The following is a 24,828-nucleotide window of genomic DNA, read 5'->3' on the forward strand; positions in this document are numbered from 1 at the left end:
TTTCATTTTCTTTATCCTTAAGTACTTTAATTATTTTTTAAGCAACCTTCCAAAGACTATTGTCAATAGCGGACATTCAAAAGGACATTTTGTCTGAGCCTCTATAATTATTTCAGTTAACGTAATTCAGCCAAAGAAAGGTAACATGGAAGCTATTCCTTCACTCCCAAAACAATTTTCAATAATTAATGATAACTATGTTACTGTATTTATTACAGATTTTTGCCTATGGAATGATCTTTCCAAATCTTGTGCCTTTCAAAAGCTGGCTGGGGAATTGTGGGATGGAATTGAAATTCTGCACATTTAGAGTACCCCAGATTTAAAAAAGGGGTTATATATTGTACATAATTACAGAAAACAATGCTACAATTGCTCAGGGATAAGCATGCTCTTATCTAGAATGAAAAACAAAATCAGAATAGTTATTTATTAGCACTCTGGGTTCTTACATTCTTAAATGTGTATACTCAAGCATATTTATGAAACATATATTAAATAATAAGCATTGCCTTCTAATCTTAAAGCCTGCATACAGATTTATTTAAAGTTTATACTGCTCATTTAATCAGTTCATTTGATCAGTTAAAAACACAAACATCTTAATAGCTGTACACACTCCTGATTAATTGAATAGTAGATCTTTTTAAAAAGGAATCATGTTTATAAGTATTTAAATACAGATGGCGAGCACAGTCTTAAATATGACATGAAGTGATATTGTTCTGCTGTGATGTTCTGCAATCATACATGGAAATTAAAAGATGCTTGGGATTAACAATTTCTTTTGATTGCATAATATATACAAATAGACCAATCTATTCCAATTTATATGCTAAATCATTGAGATACATGTAATTGGAAGACTGCCCTGCTAATTAAGTTCTTCTTGTTCAGAAACATATCCAGAATGTACAGATTGTCTTTCTAATTGCTGAAACCAAATTATTTAGCTTGTGTTTTTGCTGATTCTGGCACTTGCTTTTGTTTAATGTATTCTCACTGATGCTGCCATTTGTCAGTTTGATATCAGATGTGGACTCTTTATTGTTCTGTTTATGGTAGAGAAAAACAAATGCCTAAATTTGATATATTTAAAACACTGAGAACCAAGGTGTTCTCAGTTGTTCTCTAAAAAGCATGGCTGTAACTTAAATTCCAAAATATAGAGAGATCACATTATGTCCTCTTTGTGATAAAGGAATAAATTATAATTAATCATTTGATCATCTGTTAGCAATTTAATTAATGTAATTAATATTTAATTATTGCAGCCTAATACTTACTTTAATTTAGGGTTGGATTAGGTTGGGTATGATGTTTGGATGAGTTTTTGTTATGTTTTTGAAAGAATTAATAGTTAAATTGAAAATAGAGTTTGAATTTTATAAAATGAAATGGGGAAAACCATTGTTTTTAAAGTTTTTATTACAGGGGTCCTCAGCCTATGGGCTGCGGTACCCTATTGGGCTGTGGCCTACTGGCCACTGGGCCATGGGACAGGGTGGCTTATCCCCACTCATGCTAGCACCTGCAAACCCATTTGCGTATGCGTGCAGGGTTAGCGGCGGTGGCTAGCACCTGCACATCTGTGCAAATGGGGCCACTAGCAGGTGCTAGCATGAGTGCATGGGTTGCAGGTCCCATTTGCGCATGCATGTGGGGCTAGTGTGATGGCGGCTAGTGCCTGCACGCCTGTACAAATGGGGCCACTAACTCCATGCGGGTTGCTTGGCCCATTTGTGTATGCGCTCCGGTGCTAGCAGCAGTGGTGGCTAGCACCTGTGCAAACGGGGCTGATAGCCCCATGCAGGTGCACGCGGCCCTGTTCATGCGCACATATGTGCGTGCATACACAAATTTCCCAGCTGCTCCCTTTCCATCTGGTCCACCAGCTTGAAAATATTGGCGACCTCTGATCTATTTTATATATAGAATAGTATACTATAGATATAGAAAGTCTACACATCCTGTTAAAATGCCAGGTTTTTGAGATGTAAAGAAATCAGATAAAGATAAATAATTTCGGAATTATTTCTACCTTTACTGTAACAGATAAACTGTTCAATTCAATTGAAAAACAAAATGAAATCTTTTAGTGGGGAAAAAAATCAAAATAAACTTACAATAAAATGGTTGCATAAGTGTGCACACCCTTAAACTAATACTTTTTGAAGACCTTTTGATTTTATGACAACATTCAGTCTTTTGAAATAGGACCCTATCGGCATGGCATCTTGCCTTGGGAATTTCTGCGCACTCTGCCTTACAAAGTCCTCCTAGTGCACAACCCTCTTCAGGTCACCCCACAGATTTTCAATTAAAATCGTATCAGGCCTCTGGCTGGCCCATTCCAAAACTTTGATCTTCCTCTGATGAAGCCATTCTTTTGTTGATTTGGAGATATGCTTTAAATCTTTGTCATGTTGAAAGGTAAAATTCCTCTTCACTTTCAGCATTTTAGCAGAGGCCTGAAGATTTTGTGCCAAAATGAACTGATATTTGGAACTATTTATAAATTCCCTCCACTTTGACTAAAACCCCAGTTACAGCTGAACAAAAGCAGTCCCGAAGCATAATGCTGTTGTAACCATGCTTCACTGTGGGTATGGTGTACTTTTGATGATGCGATGTTTTTGTGCCAAACATACTTTTGGGAATTATGGCTAAAAAGTTCAACCTTGGTCTCATCAGACCATAACACATTTTCTCACATGCTTTTGTCAGAATTGAAGTAGTTTTTTGCAAAATGTAGCCAGTTTGGATGTTTTCCTTGTTTTTTTCATCAATTTTGGACGGACATCCAGTTCTTGATAATTTCGGTGTTGTACCATATTTTCTCCCCTTGTTGATGACTGTCTTCACTATGTTCCGTGGTATATCCAATGCCTTGGAAATTTTTTTGTATCCTTCTCCTGACTGATACTTTCCAACAATGAGATCTGTAAGCTCTTTGTAGACCATGGCTTTTGCTATAAGAGGCAACTGAGTAAATGTCAGAAAAACCCTACTACAACATCTGAATGTTATATGGGCTTGATTAGAATGATGCTAATTGATGGCAGGTGTCTATGGACTACTATTTAACATCAGTTTGAATGTGATTGGTTATTTCTCATCACAGCCACATCCCTACTTACAAGGGATATGCACGTTATGCAACCACATTATTGTACATTATTTTATTGTTATTTTTCCTCCTACAAGATTTTAGTTTACTTTTCAGTTGAATTGTACAGCTTATAAATTGTATTTTTTACATCTCAAAAACCTGACACTTTGATGGGGGTGTGTATATCCACTTTAGGTACTATTCCTATAACTTTGGTTGCAAAGTGTATTGTTTGTCTAATAACTGTCTTACTTTATAAACATTTAATTACATATTTTTTATGTTCTAGATAAGCTTTATATGGGACCAGGGCAACTGTACAGTGATTTGCAGAACCTCTTACATGACTTGAATGTAGTTGGCCAAATCAGTCAACTAGTATGCAGTCTGAAGGGAAACTACCAGGTAATTAAGTGATGGCTGTAGAATTAAATTTCCAAATTAAGCGAACACTTTCCTCTTTTGTGTGATACTAATGTGATTATTGCTGAATGGTAAACTGGAGAGTTGTGAGGAGATTAGCAATGCCTTGCTGAGTTTGTTGTACTTAACCTATTTCCGTATGTGCAGTCTAAGCATAGGGTATTTAATAGGGTATTTTTATTCCTGATGTTAAGGAAAATGTCATACGCTTGTATCATGAATTAATAACAGTATTTCTTTAGCATGGGGCGTTGTGCTATCAAGTCTGTTTAAGCATTATTTAATGCTGGTTTTAATCCATGCTCTACATCATGTTTGTGCCTGTGTCCCTTTCAAGTAAAAATTATATAGAATGGCAGTAGACTTCTATTATTAAATGCAGGCCTTTCCAGATACAAAGGAAATTTTAGCTTAAATTCTCATGATGTATCTTAAAATGGTTTGCAGCCCAGCCTCACAGGTTTTTGATACCACGGGCAAAATAAACTTAATGTAACATTGTATGAACTTCAACATTTGTTCTTCTTGTTGTTGTTCCACCAGAATTTAAATCAATCGGTGGCTCATGATTGGACCTCAGGTTTACAGAAACTCATTTTGAAAAAAGAAGATGAAATTAGAGCTGCAGACCGCTGTCGGATTCAGCTTCAGCTTCCAGGAAAACAGGACAAGTTAGTAGCACCCTTGAGCTAGAGAGGAGACGTATATTTTCTGGAAAGCACCTGAGGGAGAAGTTGTCGTGAAAGCCAGCACAGTAAAATGTAGCTTCTGGGTAGGAGGAAGAGGAGGATCATGTTTAGTGATGCAAAATAAGGATGATAGCCATGTGCTTAGGAAGCAGGTCTTGATAACATCTGTCTTTATATATGAGACATTTTTCTGGCAGCAGTTTTCAAGGACTCCCTAATAATTGCTGCTAAATAAGCTGCAGGCAAATAGTACCTAATAATTTATACTACATTCAAGATGTGAGCAGGCAATATGCACCTCATAACTGAGCCGAGGTGGCGCAGCAGTTAGAGTGCAGTACTGCAGGCCACTTTAGCTGACTGTGTTCAGCAGGTCAGCGGTTCAAATCTCACCGGCTCAAGGTTGACTCAGCCTTCCATCCTTCCAGGGTAGGTAAAATGAGGACCCAGATTGTTGGGGGCAATTTAAATATATATATACATTGCTTACTGGTGTACACCACGTAGAGAGTGCTTGCACTTAAAGCGGTATATAAGTCTCATAAATAAATAAATAAATAACTACAGAAGTAGGAAGTGTTTTAGGTGTCCAAGGGAGCTGAAATAAAATCCCACTAGCTAACCGATGCTGTGTTTATTTAGTTCAATGTCTTTTCTGTATACACGTATACAGGTAGTCCTCAATTTACAACAATTTGTTTAGTGACCATTCAGAGTTATAATGGCACAGAGAATAAGTGACTTATGACCCTTTTTCACACTTACGATGGTTGCGGCATCCCCATGGTCATGTGATCAAAATTCAGATGCTTGGCAACTGACTCACATTTAGGATTAGGAAATCATATTTATGATGGTTTTAAGGTCCCGGGATCATGTGACTACCTTTTGTGACCTTCTGAGAAACAAAGTCAGTGGGGAAGCCATTAACAGCCATGTTGCTAACTTAACAACTGCAGTCATTCACTTGACAAATACGGCAGGAAAGATTGTAAAAAGGGGCAAAACTCACTTAACAAATGTCTCACTTAGCAACAAAAGTTCTGGGCTCAATTGTGGTTGTAAGTCGAGGACTACTTGAGCCAGCAATCCTCCTTCTCTAGACATTTGATACAGATTTTAAAAAACACAACTTCATAAGGAATCAAACTTCCTTTCCTTGTATGAGAATGGACAGTTGTGTCCCCTTCAGTCTGACTGCTTATTATTTTCTTATTCTCTAACATATTTCAGAAGTTATAAGAAATCCTAATCTGGTCAATTTCTATAACCCTGTTTCAGTATGCAAATACTGTACCAATCTGCTAGCTTTGATTTTATACCAGTAGCAACCCACAGGTAAAAGAGATAGTAACACAACTCTGACATAACTTGTATTCCTCAGTGGAAGGAGAAGCACAATTGTCTGAAAGGCTGTACAAGATTACCAATATAGGACATTGATCACTTATGCTACAAATGGAGTCAGAATAATGGGATACAATGACTATAAATGTCAGCCTCTTGTCCCAAAATACAGAAATAGGAAGGTTTCCCAACTCTGGGAGAGTTGATAGGTCTTTACTTAGATAGGCATTAAATAAAATCTATTTGCAAGTTATGGAAGTGCACCTTTCAATATTGTAAAAAATACTAATGCTGTTCAATAGAACGTATAATAATTTATTTGGTGCTACAGTTGTAGCTAATGAATAGTTGTTTTCATATTGATAAAAGAATAGATGGAATACTTTTATTTTATATGTAATAGGAATACGCACTGACTTACTTTCTTTAATTTTAATAGATCAGGACGGCCTACTTTCTTTACAGCTGTGTTCAATACATTTACACCTGCCATCAAACAGTCGTGGATCAGAAGTTTACAGATGGCTAAGCTTACTTTAGGTAAGCTTTTCCTTTGTTGTACTTGAAACTTACATAAATTAAACTAAAGGACAGTTAGCTTTGCTTTCAGAATGATTGTGGCAAAGGAGAGAAACACTTAACAGAGAATCAGTTAATTTATTCTAGATAGTGACCAGCAAATTCAAAAACAATCAATTGAGAGAGAGAGAAAAAAATCAGCTCTTCTTTGCCAGGAGTCTCTAAGATCAACCATTTCAGTCCTGGAATAGGGTCAGCAACTCTGAAGAAATTAGTCTAATGAAAATATGAAGTTAGATGTAGTCAGGCTTTTTTTGCTAATTTATATTATAGTTGAAAGGGTGCGATGGCTCAGCCATTAAAGACTCTGAGCTTGTCAGCAGGAAAGCTGACAGTTCAGGTTTGAGACTGTAGTACCATGCAACGGGGAATTCCCATTACTTGCCCCAGCTCCTGCCCACCTAACAATTCGAAAGTGAGTAGATAAATAGCAGTTCAGTGGAAAGGTACGTGCTTTGACATATGGTCATAGTAACCACATGGCCACAGAAATGTCTTTGGACTACGTTGGCTTCCTCAGCTAAGAAACGGAGATGAACGCTGCCCACTAGAGTCGGACATGACTGGACAGGGGAAACATTTATTATAACCTTATTGTGCATTGATTTGAACTTCTTTGTGTATCCTTTTGCTATTTTATTCTATGTGTATGTATGGTAGTAATGCTGGGGTTTCTCCTGCTGGCAAAAATATTGATTCCTTTTTTTCTCTCTCTCCCTTCTTTAATATATAATATTATTATTACTATAATATAGTAATAGTATAATAATATATTATTATTTAATATATAATATTATTATTACTATAATATATATAATAAACACTATATCTTCTCATTATATTGATGCATTCGCTCTGCTTTGGAAGTAGCCTAACCATCCTTGAAGTTAAAATCTATAGAAGGAATAACCCATCACATCTCTGCGAACACTCTTTTACCCTACTGTTTTAAGTTAATATATTTGTTGGAAGGTCATCTTTCAAATAGCATGAGAGATTTTTTCTAGAGATTTTCTAAATATTGGTTATCTTTTAAAACGTGATTTTTGAATACGTAAATGTTGCCTTCTAGATTTAAGCAGCATAAGGCTGAAAGTTTCTCTAGAACTTCCCATTATTAACTTTAACCTTTATGCCTTTATGTATTAAACAACTTTGTGGGCATTTAAAAGAAAACATTTGATTACTTGCTTATTCTACAGAGACAGTTACTAGAAAATAAATGTCTATTCATATTTAATTTGATACATAAAAACATAGCCATAACTTATTGAAAAACAAAGACATTTCTTTTTTCCCTTTTGCCATTACAGCTGATGAAAATCTGCTGGGTTGGTTCTGCATAGATGATGACGGGAATCAGATTAAAAAAGAGAAACACCCACTCCTTGTGAAACACATGCCTGTGATGATGGCCAAACAACAGGAATTTAAGGTAAAGATCATCAATTTAGTTTGCTAAATAGCTAATGTACAGATTGAAACATGCATGAGCTAATATGTAGTTTACCTAAAGTTAAGTTTATTTCCTCTTTGTTATTTGGACTGAAAGCATTTTCTAGAAGCTTATTTAATGTCACCCTCCAAAACTGACATAGATCATAAAAAGTGGTTAATAGTATACATTTGCATTTATGTCAGACCCAAGTCTGACAAACATACAAGCTGATTTTTGCTCATGTACCATGCCTTTTTCTTTCATCTGAAATGTCTCATGTAATTTTAGTTCACTGAAGGCTCCTCAAATTCCTGAATGAGATTTAAGTGTGTGACATGAGGTGGCAAAATATAAATTGTTTTTCTTTTACTCATTTGCTTCAGTTTTACTAGCACTGGGCCAGAAAAGCATTATCATTTATTTATTTATTGCTATAACAAATATCTAAGATGTTTACTAATGATCTTTATTTTGTGGGTTAAGGTTGAATGTGCTGCTTATAATCCTGAACCTTGTTTATGTGAAGAAAGTGATCCTGATTCTCTTTCTATGGAGTATGGGTTTCTGTGGGTAAGGATTTAATTTTTTTCAAAGTTCACATAATAGCATTTATAGAGAATGGAATAATAGTCTAAAAATTAATTCTCTTTTGAAAATTCAGTTTTTCAATGATATAGATAAGAGGCATGGTGGCCTATAGGTGAGGATGCTCGCCTCCCACTTGGAAAGTTGAGCGTTCAAATGTTTCTCTATCAGGATGCAAAGAGAAAATACCTGCTCTGAACTCCATGTAGGCATCAGGAAGGGCATCTGGCCCATAAATACTCAGCTCCATTCAGTCGCCCTGACTCCACCATGACAAAAAGGAATTACAGGGTTGTAAAAAGAAAAAAAAATAGAGATAGAGAGAGATAGAGATATACCAAGCAGGATAACATACTGATGACTGTGTTCTTAAAAAAAAAGTCTGCTCATTTGGTTTTAACTTTTTTAAGATGAAAACTGAATAAAGGACAGGTGATGTTTAGTGCATGAAAGCAGCAGGATAGTTTTCCCAATATAAGCCTTTTTCAAGGCCTCTTTTCTTGGAAATTGTTAGAATGGGAGGCACAGCCAGGTTAGGAAAGATTTAAGCATCATTCTAATACATAATATGCAATCAGGCATGTCAAAACCATTCTAAAAGCTTATAAAAATTAAGGGTAGAGAATGATTTCCCAGTATCTTATCTAACTTGACCCTTGACATTCAGTATTAACAAAAAAAGTTACGAGTATGGGTGGATCCTTTGACATTATGCAACAGTGTATTTTGTGGCCTGAAGTTGATTTCTGTGCCTCATATCCCTCTATATGAATTTTTGCAAATCATCACTTGTTATCTTTTACACTGTTTTGAACAGGGAGAGTGAGATTTTTTAATTTTAACAGAGGTATGAAATATATTTAACAGCAGAACTCACACAAAGTAATAATTTCCTAAAACCTGGTCATCATCAGTGTTTCTGTTGGCAATGTAATCCATTGTAAAATTACGTCTATTGTAGGATTAACAAATAAAATCTAGAACTATCACGAATTCTTTTATGCTAAACATATATGTGTGAATATATTTGCAGTACATAATGCTGTTAAAGAAATAAAGAAGTTTTTTAGGGAACAAAACTCTGGTTAGCATGTGAATCCCCCCCCCCATATTTTCAGTCAGTAAGTTAGGCATGTAGTATTATTATTTTCTTTTAATGTCCAGTTTCTAGAAACTACTTAATTTAAAATAGTTTCATTAAAAAATCGTTCAGCTTAAAACTTAATGATTTCTTTTCTAATGAACTTTGCCATGTATGTTATTGGTTAAAGAGATATTGTTATGAAGCAGAGTAAAACTTTTCTCTATAATACAGATTGGCAGTTGTACTAATCAGATGGGCCAAATCGCCATTGTATCATTTCAAAACTCCAGTCCAAAGCTTATTGAATGCTTCAATGTGGAGTCAAGAATTCTTTGTATGGTCTACATTCCAGAAGAGGAGGAATCCAAAGAATCAAATGATATGTTTCCTGAATCCGGAGACATGCCTACAAAACCTTTCAATGTGTCTACTATTTGTCTAGGCATGGAAGAAGGAAGGTATTTTTAATGTTTGTGCTTCACTTCTATGGATTATTTAGTTCTATATGAGATGGAGAGAGAGATAAAAATATAATGCTGCACCAAATCACATATTTCTGGCCAATGGCTAAATCTAATCATAGTTATTTTGAAAGATCTAATTTATTTAAAACTCTGCACATCCTTATAGGAAGTTACATTGCATTTAAACAAATGAGGATGATTTCTCATTCTTTGCAAGCAGTGGGGTGTATTCAGAACTAAAATAAATAGTATTTTTGTGGTCATTTGCCACTAATAAATTAAGGCAAACGTATTGAGTATTCTGTAGTAATATGGCCTTAAACTTGATGAAACATTTTAGGTCTGATGGTTAATCTTTCACCCTCTCATTCTCTTTCTTTCAATAATTCTATGCCAACATTCTGTAGTTCTGTAGGTTCCAGTAGTTCTGTAGGCCAACAAAAAAGAAGTAATATTTAAAAGCCTAAGATATATGAGATGCAGGTTTAGGTATTGAACATTCTGCACGATAAAGAAAATATTCTCTTTCAAGTGGGAAGCGTTCTTTTTCTTGCATTAGAAGAAATGTACAGTTCCCTCTGTTTTCCCCCAATCTCTCTGTGTGTTTCGGAAAGTAATACACTGTATTTTGTAGCTGACAAATTCTCTCCTCATAAATTCTGAAATAGTATAGAAATATAGAGTTTGTAGATTGATTTCAGCGTTACTAGATTTGGGTTTGGATTGTAAATTCTAAAATAATGTTACTTTTAGACTGTGTCTAAGATAGTCACAGATAATATGCATTTGTTTTGTTTCATCTAATACGAACAATACATACCATGAATTTTGGCCATGCAGAACATCAATGCTGTCACATGTACTGTATATGGCTATGTGTCTGTGTGTCTGTGTACACACACACACACACACACACACACACACACACACAGCCCTGCATTAGATGTTACAAAAAACAAAGTGTAAAAAAGCATAGAAAGGAAGAAATTCTTGAATGTAATGCTGAATCCGTTTTCCTTTATTATTTTTATATCATGATTTTTAATATATTTCCTGTTCTTCTTAAACAGCATTTCGGTTTACAAAAGTAGTCAAGGATCCAAGAAAGTCCGTCTACAACACTTCTTTGCTCCCGAGAAGTCTACTGTGATGAGCTTAGCATACAAGACTCACCATTTATTTGCTGGCCTAGTCAATGGAAATATTGCAATCTACTCCAAATTGGAAGGTATAAGAATGTTATGGGATATCCAGAAGGGTTTCATAGTTGCAGTGTTTATAGACACAGATTCCATTACTGTGGTTCTTTTTTTTTTTTCCTCCTAGCTTCATATTCACATTTTCATTGCTGTTGGCATCAGTGGTCATCAGAAATTCCATATATAGGTTTGAAAAATCTGCTTAGTCTGTAATTTCATAAGCAATACGTGTTTCAATTTTTCCATGCAGATTGGAAATAGGAACTCTTACATTAGAAACAGATTCCTGGGCCAGCTACATATATTGTCATTCCTAATTGCAGTTTTTCAGTTCCAAGGGTCTTTTCTAATTGAGGAGAATTCGGGTGTGCTGGCCTATTTCTTGTAAGTCTTTTACTCCTCCTGAAAATTAGAGGAACTGCAGCCTTGTCACAGCTGAAGAGCAGTAGGATGGGGAAGATACTGCATGTTTAGTTCATAAGGAATTAATTCCAAATCTTTCTAAGAGGTGGCATGAATATATGTTTTAAGATATAACATAAAATGCCTTTAAGGCTATATCTTGTGCATGCCTGCACACACTATCTTTACAGTATTTATTGTAGTATTAATTGAAAAACAACGTACATTTAAATGTTTAAGCCATAGTTTGTCCTGTTCCATGTATTGATTTCCTCAAAGTGGTCTAGTACAACAGTCCCCAACCTTTCTGGTTTGGCAGAGGGGGAAGAGAGGATGGTTCTGTGTGAGTGGCAAGCATGCGCATGAACTTGTGCCCGCCCACTACTTGCAGAAATGGAACTTCAAGTATGAGTGCCCATCGCTAGTGCAAGTGGAGCTGCACGCGCATTGTGCATGCTCACCCATCGTTTACACTGCCCGTTAGTGGGCCGTGGCCCAGGGGTTGGGGATCCCTGGTCTAGTATATACTTGTTAAAAACGAGGCTCCTCATTTACTCCTCTTCGCTAACTTTTAATACATTTAAATTAAAATAATGATCAGTGGAGTTCCTTGGTGCCCTATGAGTGTGGTTAATTGCTTTCAGGCATTTCATTACCCAATTAGCTAACTTCATCAGTGTGAATCCAACTTGGGTAATCAAATGTCTGCAAAGCAAACAACCACACCAGAGAGCACCAAGAATTCTACAATTCAACCACGAGCTACAAATATTGTCTTCTATTGCAATAATAGTGTGAGGTTTAAAATTATGAAATATCTTGGTTGTTTAGGGAGAAAGGGTTAAATTTTGACTCTCTCAGCCTCTGCATCTTACAAACACATGTGCAGTTCTTGTTTCTTTATGCAGATTACAAATAGTAAAGATTACAAATAGTGAAACACCTGCCTGGTACATTGTCATCTTAGACAGGACATAGATTTCCAAGTACTTGATTCAATTCTGTTAATTTTATTGTGAATGTTGAACTTCTCAGTATTCTTAATAGTAGGATGGTATATTTTTTGCAAATAATGCAGAGCCAGTTATCAGCAACATATATTTAAAACTTCTTTTTTTATGTCACAAATAGCTGGGTGTATATTAAGAAGAGAGATGAAAGCACATCCACTACATAGAGATGGACTCTCTTTAATGCAGCTCTGTGTTCAGCAGAGTTTGCAATGTCCTTTAGGGTTGCTGTGATTGTGGCTCTTTTTAAGTCTTAAAGAAAGCACATACAGTGGTCTCTGTGTTCCTTTCTTCCCAGATAAACATTTGCTTCCTCTCTGTTTGTAACATTTTAAAAATATTTTTTATCAAATGTTTTGCAAAGAACATTACAAACTAACACAAACTATTTTTATTTATTTAAAACATTTATATAGCTGCTTATCTGATAACCACTTTTGAGCTGCTCTCAATCAAAAGTTAAAATAGCATAAAAGAAACAGTCATAATAAAAAGAGAGGAAAAGAAAAACTAAAATGAAATAAAAAGAAGCTTCCAATTTCCTTGGCAGCAAATTTAAGCAGAATTACAAAATTATTTCTTACTGTGTGATTGCAAAAAGAAATCTCTTTCTCCCAGTTTGTAACTATAATCTTTTTTTGTCTCAAGCTGCTTTTCCAATCCTGCTGAAGAAGCAGCTTAATGAAATGCTGACCTATTTTGTCAGATGTATAATAAAGGTTGGGACAGAGGATTTGACCCAGTAATAATTGGTACAAGTTGATATTGGAGAATCCAAGTTGCACTACTTAACTCTGCAGTTCAAAATATTTTTCATCCAAGTTTGCCAATAATTCCTGGCATTGCCAGTTTTGTGTATCAGCAGCAGAAAAAAAAAATGAAATGCAGATATATTTCTCTCAGCCTCTAATGCTGCTTAACACTCACATTCAGAGAGCTCATGTGTTATATTTCAGCTGCTTCCATGGTGCAAGAGAAAATCATCTGGTCAGTCTTTAATGTCTTGCCCAGAAAGCCCTTATATTTGATTCAGAGGGAGAGATTCCATGATCTTTATTCCAGTGATATCTCCAGTTCACTTATTGATGTGACATTATTTATAAATCATCTTCCAATGGCATTCGAGGCAATGTACAAAATTCAGGTATTTTGTATCAATTAAAAGAAAAGTAACAATCTTACACCCTAAAAATGGCAGGAAGAAAGCATTTGTCATCATGAGACCAGAAAAGAACTTTAAAGACCATTAGAATTTCAACTTGACAATGCAGTCTTGGTCATCTGGAGTACAAACTCTGAGGAAGGCTGGTTTGATCTCAGTTGGAAATCTTGTAGACTCGGAGCACTTCTGCCAAAAAGTCTGTCACTTTTAGAGTTCATCAATCTCATTTGTCCAGGTAGAGATAATTAGTTTTTAGATGTTATTTTGTATGTTTGGGGCAGGTTCATGTATCCCAAGTTCTTTAGAGCTTTATAGATTAGTATTGGCATCTTGAACTGGGCAGTGTTCACTATTCAGAATTCAGTAAAATGATCTAGTTAAATCTGGCCTAATATTTCAGAGAGAACTGTAGTGGTGAAAGAGGCAAATACAATTGAATTTTAACTGAATGTTAAATGTCTGGTTTTTATTTATTCTTTTAAGGTTTTATATTGTATTTTAATTATATGACTTTAAGCTGCCTAGAGTCACCTTGGTGAAATGGCCAGCATAGAGACTTAATAATAAATAAATACAACTCAATTGATTATTACCCAGCTACCTATGTCAGTTGAAGAATTAAAATACTGAATAAGGTTCTGTCTTTTCCTAAGGAATTGCAGTAATGATAATATCATGAAAAGTTTTTGTTTTGCTCTTACTATATATGGATCCCTTCAATTGTTGATGATAGCTGTAATTCTGAATAATCATTGAAGTAAATATTAATTTCAAAAGGGTTAAAACTGAATTCCTTTTAACTATTGCTAAGTATTTTTAGTCTTGCTCTGCTGAGATAAAAAAAAACGAGCCAGTATGTAATCATTTATCTTATTGTTTATGTACCATTGCACTACTCAATTAACAATCTCTGCTCACAGGGCCAATTTAGCAGCTCTGTTGAAATGCCAGTGATGCTACACAATAGAGAAAATAAGGAAGCTATTGAGTAGTAAGATGAATACTAGCTAAAGCAAACAGAAGAGAACTCTTCTCCATTGCTGGAGGGCAAAGAGAAGGTTATTATATTTAATTAAATGGAATTCATGACAAATCCTGAGTTACTGTCCAGAATTAGCTTTATATAACTTTGAACTCCTGTTTTCTCTTTGTGTTGTGACTGTTGTGCAAAGAGAACTGTCAAATGTTTAGAGGAAGGTTGGCAATTAGTGGAATATTTCCAATTATAAAATGAAGCATTGGAATTAAAATGCTAATACGTGACAATAGATTTTGTTTTTAACAATCCAGTTCACTTCCTCTTGTAATATTTGAAAAATATCCTTGTATAGGTTTCTCCCTGACATGCAAGGATGGCCAATACCTCTGTAAGGGTTTAAAGACTCATTCATTCATTCATTCATTCAATGTCTGTAGCCACCCATCTCAGTCAATGACTCTGGGCATCTTACAATTCAAAATTATACCATAATTTAAAAAATAAAAACATTTTAAAACAGAACCAATGGAAAAAAAACATCCAAAATAAACATAAGCATACGATCCTTTTAAATACCCACCCTCTGGCTGTAGACTTTGGTCAAAAATGTTTTTGGAATAGAACAAAAGGTAGGAAAAATCCATTTTGAGGCAAGGATATTTTATCATTAATAAGTATATCACAGTAATTATTATATAAATGAAGTGATTTAAAAAAAAACACAATTAAATTTCTTTCATTTCTTGTTGCAAAAGATGGGACCTGGAATTCAGAACCACAGAAAATAGTGAAATTGGGAGTTCTTCCTGTCAGAGGTCTTCTTGTGATGGAGGAAACCATATGGGCTGCTTCTGGTGGACAGATATTTATAATTAATACGGAAACTCATGCTATAGAGGTAAAAAGAATTCCATTTCCAAATATAAGCACTTCATTTTGTGACTTTTAATTTCCTATAAGAGATGTAATTCTATTGCACATGAAAATAAAGTTAAGGTAAAGGAGTCTCTTTGGGTTTTACCTTGCTAATTGTGAGCAACTCTAGTGAGCAGTGCTCATCTCCATTTCTTAAGCCAAAGAGTCAGTCATGTGGCCCGTGTGACATTATACCGCAACACCGTCTGTACGGCAAAACACAAAATGTGGTTACCTTCCCATAAGCTTATACATAGTACCTATTTATCTAATTGCATTGGCATGATTTCCAACTGCTAGGAGCTGGGGCAAGTGACAGGAGATCATTTCATCTTGTGATACTTGGTCTCAAACTGTGGACCTTTAATGTTCTAAGACTCATGAATCCCAGGTCTAAGACTCAGCGTACTAACTGTGAGCCACAGTGTCCAACATGAGTATAGGGATAATTAGCATTATGGTTTGATCATGTGGCTCATGTCTGGATTCTTTGAAAACTAATACTTTCTATGCTGAATGCAGATTATTATTTTTTTACATTTGCTGGCCCTTTTTAAAACTGTCAATCGAAATAATGAATGAACTAACACGTTAGATGCTTATTTGAACCAGCCATATCAACCATATAAGACTATCAAGTCTACATTTTCCATTTCTTGGTATTCTTTCTTCACTTTTTTAATTGTCTACAGTAGACTTGCCACCATCCATTCAAGTTATACCAGGAATATCATTGCCAGAATTCCTAGGATATCAACTTGGAGAAAACAGGAATATCATCTTAGAGATGTGCAAAGGAGTAGATTGGTTATATTTGTATCTCCCACCTGCTGAGCGTGGATGAATAATCTGAAATCCAAGCTTTTACTTTTAATAAACAGCCTTTTTTATTCCTAAATATTTGTCTCTGATATGTCTGTTGTTTTTCCAACTTGGCAGACCATCTTTTTGCATCACATTGTCCATCTTAAATAAAAAAGGGTTTCTTTAATGAGCTTTTGATGTAATTAGTAAACTGTAACAATTAGTCCGTAATGGATGATTTTAATTTCACTGAATATTAATTGCAGCATTTAATCATTCAGAAGGGATGATCTGTGATATGCATTAGTGCATTGTATTCTTATAGAATGTTCTTGGCTATTCCATCCCCCCCCCCTTTTTTTTTTTGCCTTTAGGAGTCCTATTAGTATTTCCTTGCCTTGAAGTTAGATAGAAAATGAAGTAACATGCATAACATACAAACATCACCATTTTCTTTTCTTTTCTTTTTCTTATTCTTTTTGCAAAATATATACTCACTAGTATCCTTCTTTTCCTCATTATCAATTCTCCAGTCTTGGACAACCATTGGAGTAGGTCATAACAGAACTGGTCTCTTCAGTGGCTCTGTGGTAGTGGGAGCTAACATGAAAGGAAAAATATGAAATCAGAGTGCTTTTATTATTTATTTGTATCCCACCTTTATTATTACAAATAACTCAAGGCAGTGAACCTATCCAACACACCTTCCCATTTCCCCAAAATAACCACCATGTGAGGAGAGTTGGGCTGAGAGAGAGTGACTGGCCCAAGGTCACCCAACTGGCTTTCATGGCTAAAGTGGGTCAGTCTCCCAATTTCTAGCCTGGTGCCTTAACTACTAACTAGACCAACTGGATCTCTAAAGAACTTATTGTAGTAAGTGCAGTTTGTAATAGATGTGTTACTTGTAGTATAACAGAATTAAATTTCTGTTTGGATATACAAAGTTTTCGGAAGACAATAAGCTGAACAATCTGAAACACAGATTGTTTTTTTAGAGGTATGTACTCGTATGTATAGGTAAGAATCATTGTTCTATAATGATTAAGGGACTGGAATAGGAGCAAGAAGATTCAGGTTCCAGTCCTCCCCTAGACATGAAGACTGATTGTGTTTGGGCTAGTCTCTCATCCCTGGACTAGGAAGTGAAAAGTCATCTAACAAACCACAGTGGGCCATGATTACTCATAATCTTCAATTACTGCAGTGACTTCATTTGTATGTAAATAAATAAAATATATAAGGTAGGACTGCAAGTGTATGACCACTTCAGCTTTCCTGGCTGAGAATGGGGTAAGGCACAAGCTAACACAGACTGACGAACTCTGTCCTCAGCTGATTTTTTTTCCTGTAAGCTGCTGATTGTTCCCTACTGCCTGACCAGTTTGAATCCCCAGGGGTCCCTACCTTAGATAAAGGCACTGGTTGCAGGAAATGTTAATAATACTCCCAATGAAGGAGAATAATAAAATAATACTCATCAAACATGCTCTCTCTCTCTCTCTCTCTCTCTCTCTCTCTCTCTCTCTCTCTCTCTCTCTCTCTCTCTCTCTCTCACACACACACACACACACACACAGAGAGAGAGAGAGAGAGAGAGAGAGAGAGAGAGAGAGAAAATTAGCAGTCTTGGAAAGACTTCCTTCCTAGGTGCTGTAGCCAACAAGCAGGAGAAACGGGAATTCAAGATAGATGAATAGTTAGACACTGTAGATATGCTTTTGATTTGATCAAACTTCATGATTTATGCAGCCTGAAAATGGAGCAAAGATGCAATTTCTCTCTGTGTTACTCTTCTTATATCCTGTCCAAAGTGGCACTTTCTCCATTCTGTGATGCAGCCAGCTGGGATCCTCATACTCATCACAACTCTACAGCCCTTTTATTTATTTATTACCATATTGCCAAGCTCCAGTGATTTGTAATCAATAAAAACAAATAAGTCCCATAAACTCTAGGTCAGTGGTTCTCAATCTTTTTAATGCTGCAACCCCAACCGGTCGTAAGTCGAGGACTATCCAACCGGTCGTAAGTCGAGGACTACCCAACCGGTCGTAAGTCGAGGACTTTCCCTGCCCGGGAGCGCTGCACATGCGTGGTGCCATTCCCTGTGCCAGCCGAGGCGTAGCTAGCAAGTGGCAGAGATGGCGCAGGCCAACCACTGGCTGGGCCACCAGCTGGCCAAGCCCAAGGGAGGTAAGGCACCCACCGGGCCCCACGCATGCCTGCAACCCTCCCTGTGCCCGCCGGCCTCCCACCGCCCACCCCTGGCCCTCTTTTACTTACATTTTTAGTAGTTGCTCAGCAGGGAGGGGTGGAAACTTCCAGACAGCTCACCTTCGCTGCAGACAACTTGCAGCACCGTTTGCAGAATGGGACTTTTGGCGGGCTCAGCAGGGCAGAGACAGCCTGGACAATTCCTATTGGCTTTTGAAAGCCAATAGAATTAGACTCTATTCAAGAGAATCTATTCTATTGGCTTTCAAAAGCCAATAGAATAAAAGGGAATAGCACAGCTAAGGAAAAGGGGGAAAAAATGGCGGACTGCGTTGTTTGGTGACCCCCGTGAAATGGTCGTTCGACCCCAAATCGGGTCCTGACCCACAGGTTGAGAACCACTGCTCTAGGTTTTGTAATCTTCATAAAGGGTAAAACATGGAATATAAAATGAAAAAAAAATCAGGAAGAAAGCAGCCCACTGGAGCAGCAAAATGAAACTATCTGCCATTTTTCAAAGGAAAAAAGGACAGTATGGGATACATCCTCAACTCTGAAGTTAAACTATTCCACATTGGTGGGACAGCCACCAAGATGTTCACACCATTCTCCCTCCTATTATTATCCACCACCACCCCCTTTCTAACATAATTGCAGTCATGTTGCTGCTTAAATTTGGCAATACTTTGTGCTTGCAAGCACAAAATAAAGCCCTTAGGCACAGTTGAATCTTTTTCACATATTCAGTATTTTCAAGGCATAAGAACAAATTGTTTGGCAGATTGCATTTCATTGCTGTTGCTTCCTACCCACTGTTCCTTTCTTGCTGTTTATGTTTTGATGCTTGGACTCTTCCTGGAATCCCAGATTCAAGCTGAGGTCAGCTCCACTTGAAAATATTTTTGTTCTAAGCTTCATGCCAACCACAGTGATACTACTTGTTTCAGTGGTTACGGGGTATGTGTTTAGCTAGAAATAATGTTACATTTTAGGAATGATTGAAATATATTGCAGCTTTTATAAACATCACCCTTGGCTGGAAGGGAAATTTTCTGAAGCCTTTGCCTCAAACAGAGCTAGCACAGACATGTGGCAGTCTCTAGTTCCACTGGAGCTGAAACAGCATTCATGAGAATGCCAAGATAATATATATGTTGGCAACAGAGGAAAGGGACAAGGATGTGTCCTATCACTATTTATTCCACAAGAGAAATTATCTTCTCTGTAACTACTATAAGATCTCCCAGAGTAAATCCAAAAGGCTTGGTAATGCGTTAGCATCAGGTTTGCAATGCTTTTTCTAAAAGGGTCTACGCAAGGAAAGCAGGATATAAGTGCTGGTGTATTGGTGAATGTGCTGGCCTAGAAACTAGGAGTCTGGTTGGGCTACTTCAGCTCGTTCCTCTCTGTAAACCCACCTCACCCCACAGGATTGTTGTTGGGAAAAGAGGCAGGAGGGTTAGGTATATTTGCTAGCTTGATTTGGCAATAGATGGATAGATAAAAATGTATTATTATACATAATGTGAAATCACAGCTGCCAGTTCCATAGCTGATGCCAGCTTTCATTTGCACTGAGTTCTCAAAAACCTAGCATGGCGTAATGTATCAACATAATATATGTGCAGATCAGGCAGTATGGCCTTTTGTTACTGGCAAATGGAAATTTTGTCAATGCACAGGTTTCCTAAATGCTACTTAAGGTTTTTTGATAGGGCATCCAGTGTTCCAATAACCACTGGGACCCGTACAGCCAGTTTATTATTAATAATAATCATCTTTACAATTTATTATAATGTTTCTTTCCAGAGTAGGGTTGTTCAAAATGAGAGTTTGCAACAGTCCTGGATTCAAGGCACCTGTTCCACTATCTGTGCTTTCCTGCCTGTCATTCTTGTTGTAGCCTTCACATGCGCTTGCTAGTTTTCCCTCTTAACAATAATTATACATTTCCCCCTCAATAATTACATATAATTATAACAATGAAAGATTATAATTTGTAATTTAAATTTTCCAAAAACAAGCCTGAAATACGCCAGATAAATGAAAATACTCTCATATTTCCCTTAATAGCATATATAAACACGACCACTTCTTAAACACAGTAAAATCCCTTCACTTTCCGTGAACAATGAGGCCCATTATACAGAACGTGCTATGCTTGGGAAAGCCTTCTGCAGTCCTTGGCAGAGCTCTTTAGGCTGAGAATCACAAAGGATTTTGTGCTGTGTATAAATGGAGGGAAGCAAAAGATGCAAACTATGCAACGTCTTGTTGTATCAAAAAAAAAAAAAAAGTGGTCCTCTCAGGCGCCACTGGGATGAAAGAATTGGCTGTAGCCATGAAAATGTGTGCTGGAACTCTTAAGGTTGCCATAGAGCTTGAGGAAAAGAAAAACACCAGGCTCTTTAGTCTGAAGGAAGGGGAAGACTTTAGCATGGAATTATGGACCAAGCTAGCTTTAATTCTAGGGCTGCTTCGTTTTGCAGAGAAATGTCTTGGGGGCATAGCAACAACTATAAATGGTTTATCATGGTCTGTGTAAAAGACAGAGAAACAACTGGAGGAGTATATGGCTGTTTGTGTGCGCAAGAGGAGAAAGAGACTCTCACCCAAACATCAGCAAGCAAAATGATTACATTTCCCTTGCATGAGAAACAGGGTGGTTCTAGATGTTCTGTGTCTGATAAAGAACGAGAGAGGTTGCATGGGTTAAAAATGATGAATTGGAAGATGAATGAAAAGACTTCACAGTCATATTAATTTATGAAAGAGTTAAAATAGATTCGTTTATTATTGTGCAGAATGTTTCTCATTTTTTTTTAAATTTCGCTCTAGGCTTCTTCAGTGTTGTGATGTAATTTCTGTCAGTTTCAATTCAATTAATGGGCTAATTCTTGCAGGACAGAAGTGTAAGGCACACTATGAAAGAGCTGTGTTAGAAAGAGTTATGTTAGATTATAGCGGATCACCATGCTCTGGGGTTAGGAGAGGTCACAGATTCCTCTAGAGCATTGCGTGGATGTATGTGCTATTGCCTGAGGTCATTCATTCCAATGTGTATGTATGTATTCAGGAATGACTAAGAGCCAGGCTAAAAAAACTTTTAGCTGAAATGTGAAGCACATAAAATGTTGATTTTACTACTTGGGTAGTAAATTTACCCTTCTTTCAGCAGAGCATGAAAAGTGACAGTAGGGATTGCAGCAACAAGGAAAAATTGGAACAACTGATTCATGATCCTTTCAACGAGTTCTTCAATTTGCAGATGTTAGATGAGAAAATATCCTTTTAGAAATCTCAAAAATTTAAAGTGTTTGGCTAATAATCTCCCCCATAGAAAAAAATAATGTCAACATATTAGTCTCCTTCATAAAAATACAAGTACATTTGTGTGGATGACATACTACTGTAAGATCAATAAACATTGTAGAACTGATCATAAAGATGACTTCAGAGCCTCTAGTTAAGAAGAAAATTACACTGTTGGTTGCTCCCTAGAGACAGAGAGAGAAAAATAGTCCAGTTTTTAACTGGATTATTAGGAAAAGAACTAATTGTAGCAAGATAATAGAGAAATAGGAACATTTTTTCCATCTGTACTTCTGCTATGCTGATTTGCAAAAAGCATAGCCTTGGGAACATCTCTGATGGTAGAATGGTATTGCTGTGCTGTATTTTTTTTTCTGCCTTCTTGTAAATATTTTTCCTAATAGATATATTGTTTGTGTATTGTATGAATCTGTAGGCAGATGACTTTACTATATCTCTGTTTATAAGATAACCTTGGATCTACTTAATTTCTGCCTGTACAATTGCTATAGTTAGGAAAGTTTTATGCCTTGTACAGATCATCAGGCATACATTTACAGGGGCATTAGGGAATATTTGTGTGGACACATCTGCCCTCGCTCAGCTTGAAGTTTTTCAGTGCAAAAGTGAATACATGAACCATAATATGTGAAATCGTCTTAATATGAGACTGAAAATGTTTTTGCTTTATGATACAGAGTTTAAGATAGTTGTCTTAAATTTTAAGTTACAAATCCTTGATGTTTAAAGCAAACATGAAAATTGCAAGCATTTAAACTAAATATTATTGTTATTGGTATTATTTATTCAGATAGGAACCCTTTTATTTTTCCTTCCACATTTTGTTATTGTAACGAGGCTCCTATTTCCTATCAGTTTTTTTAACTACTGTTGACACTTCAATTAGCTTTCCTCTTTAGAACTTCAGCACTTCCACATATGTTATTCGTGGTGAAAATAATGTCGCAGTTGCAATAAGAAGGCAGTGAATAAGACAGGGCGCTAGTTGTGCAACATGACAGGCCATGCCAGCAGCAATAGAAACAGAAGAAAGGGCTGATTTTAAAAGGGTGTACTTGTGGAGCACAGGAAAAGGAAAGTGACTGAACAGCTGTGAGACCAAAAGGAAGGTGGTCTATGAACAAAGCTGACCTGTAGGTAAACTTTATGACCTAAGGGTCAATTTCCTCTTCGCTCACAAACACGCCCTTTTAAAACCAGCCCTTTCTTCAGTTTCTATTGCTGCTGGGATGGCCTGTCAGTTAGTAGTTGCATAACTAATGCCCTGTTTTATTCACTGCCTTCTTATTGCAATTGTAACATTATTTTCACTACAAATAACATGTGGAAGTGCTAAATGTGTGTGTGTGTCTGTGTGTGTTTGTGTTTGTGTGTTTCATTCTAGCTGAAGTCAACATGTTGGTTGGCACAGAGCTTTTTTTATGAGCAGGTATTTGTCCCCAGACAATTTAAATGATCCTCAAATATATTTAAATTATCTTTAAAATTTTCATTACTTATCTAAGGGATAGAGTCAGAAATCTTTCTCAAAGCAGGTGAGTTTCCTGGCTGCTAATACCAACTGTATTGGTAGATGAAAAATCATCGCCTTCATAAATTGGTTTATAAGGCTGGCAGGAATCTGTATTGTTCTCCAAAGAAAACAAATACTCAAATCCTTGATTTGAGTCAGTTCTTTAATCCAGTGCTTTAACGCTTCTTTAGCATTTTAACTTAGAATAAACATTATCTTTTGAGGACCCCAAGAAACTTTTGTCTCCTTGACCGATAAGCTTTGAAACGTTTTAATATTAATGTTAATATTAATATGTAATATTAATGTTCTCTTAACCTGTAATATGTCATGAAGAACACAATAATGTTGCACACTACCACATAGTAATTTCTCACAGCAACCACTCATCCAGAAATAACTCACTTTTAATGATGTATCCTTAACAGCACCCTTTTCCCCCTATGCACCTTATTTTTACTTACCTTAAATAGTTTTGACATAGGGAGTTCAATAAAGAAACAGGTTAATTAATTACCTTTTATCATTTAGGTTTTTAAAAATGGTTTAATAATTAATGTGAATGATTTGACAAGATTAATGTAGCTTTTCTTGGCTGTCACTCAACTTGTCTTGTTACTTGGGTGGTACCATCTGTTTCCATAGATTTGAAGCAGAGGAATCACAGCTGTTTTGTTTTTATTTTTTTCTTCAGAAAATTACTGGAAGCTTTATGGTGTGTATTTTAATATTCACTGGAATATTTGATTATTCCCTTTAATAAGAAGTTCACTATTTTTTTTCAGATAAGCATAAACTACACAGATACTGTAAATCATGAGTGTTGTTTTGGGGTTTTTATTGATTTTATTGATTCCATTTTTATAAAAAGATTTCTGTCTCTTAGAATAACAGTATTTGTGAATGACTTATTCTCAGTATTGCCACAATCATTGCAAATGGAGATATTTAAAGATGCTCTGAATTTTTGCAATGTTTTGGAGGCAGATAGCTGTCTCTGAAGGACTTTGGGGCAGAAAAGGTTTGGGAGTTGGATAGCTATCCCAACTCATAATTGAAATTGCTTTACATCTTTTAACCACTTTAAATACATACCTTCATAGTAAAGACTCTGAAAAAAATATGTAAAATATTTTTGTAAGATCTGGATGCCAACATATATTCTGGCTGCCAATTTACAATTTGAATATCATGCTAGAAATATGGAACAAGAAAATCTGGATTGCAGTTCAGTTAAAGTAAGATGTCCCACAAGTATCATTTTTGGATGCATGTTTTAGAGTTTAATTGCTATTTATTACATTACTTTTTGTTATGATCTGACTCTTAAAAACATTACATGATCCATTGTTAATAATTCATATGCACTCACTTACAACAGTGAGTTAGTAATTGAGAAAATACTATACTCTAAATTTATCGGGGGAAAATCAGCCACTTAATTTACTGTATTTTATTTCTATCTTTGCCAATTAGTTTCATTCTGCCCTAATTTTATTCTGCCCAATCTATTTTATCCTCCCAACTTTATGGTGAAGCTATTAGGCTTAATGCAATGTTGCACTCACATTGC

General features: G+C 36.1%; 1 protein-coding gene and 1 long non-coding RNA gene across 5 annotated transcripts in view; one reads left to right on the plus strand and one right to left on the minus strand.

The window, feature by feature from the left end:
- Positions 1–24,828, plus strand: part of ARHGEF10 (Rho guanine nucleotide exchange factor 10) — a 103,828-nt gene that overhangs the window by 58,664 nt on the left and 20,336 nt on the right. For all 4 annotated transcript variants that reach the window (XM_039322602.1, XM_039322603.1, XM_039322604.1 and 1 more), the window contains 8 exons: positions 3,402–3,517; positions 4,079–4,206; positions 6,011–6,111; positions 7,464–7,585; positions 8,072–8,158; positions 9,489–9,715; positions 10,792–10,949; positions 15,229–15,371. In XM_039322602.1, coding sequence (XP_039178536.1) covers positions 3,402–3,517; positions 4,079–4,206; positions 6,011–6,111; positions 7,464–7,585; positions 8,072–8,158; positions 9,489–9,715; positions 10,792–10,949; positions 15,229–15,371 — 1,082 coding nt within the window. The remainder of the gene's footprint in view (positions 1–3,401; positions 3,518–4,078; positions 4,207–6,010; positions 6,112–7,463; positions 7,586–8,071; positions 8,159–9,488; positions 9,716–10,791; positions 10,950–15,228; positions 15,372–24,828) is intronic.
- Positions 15,212–18,216, minus strand: LOC120298645. The gene is made up of 3 exons (XR_005554162.1): positions 16,691–18,216; positions 15,495–15,594; positions 15,212–15,324 (listed from the first exon to the last, which is right to left on the minus strand). It is a non-coding gene; the product is annotated as an uncharacterized LOC120298645 (long non-coding RNA).

This window comes from Crotalus tigris, unplaced genomic scaffold (genome assembly GCF_016545835.1).
Source record: "Crotalus tigris isolate CLP2741 ecotype Arizona unplaced genomic scaffold, ASM1654583v1 scf7180000024117.2648584, whole genome shotgun sequence".
Lineage (NCBI taxonomy): Eukaryota > Metazoa > Chordata > Lepidosauria > Squamata > Viperidae > Crotalus > Crotalus tigris.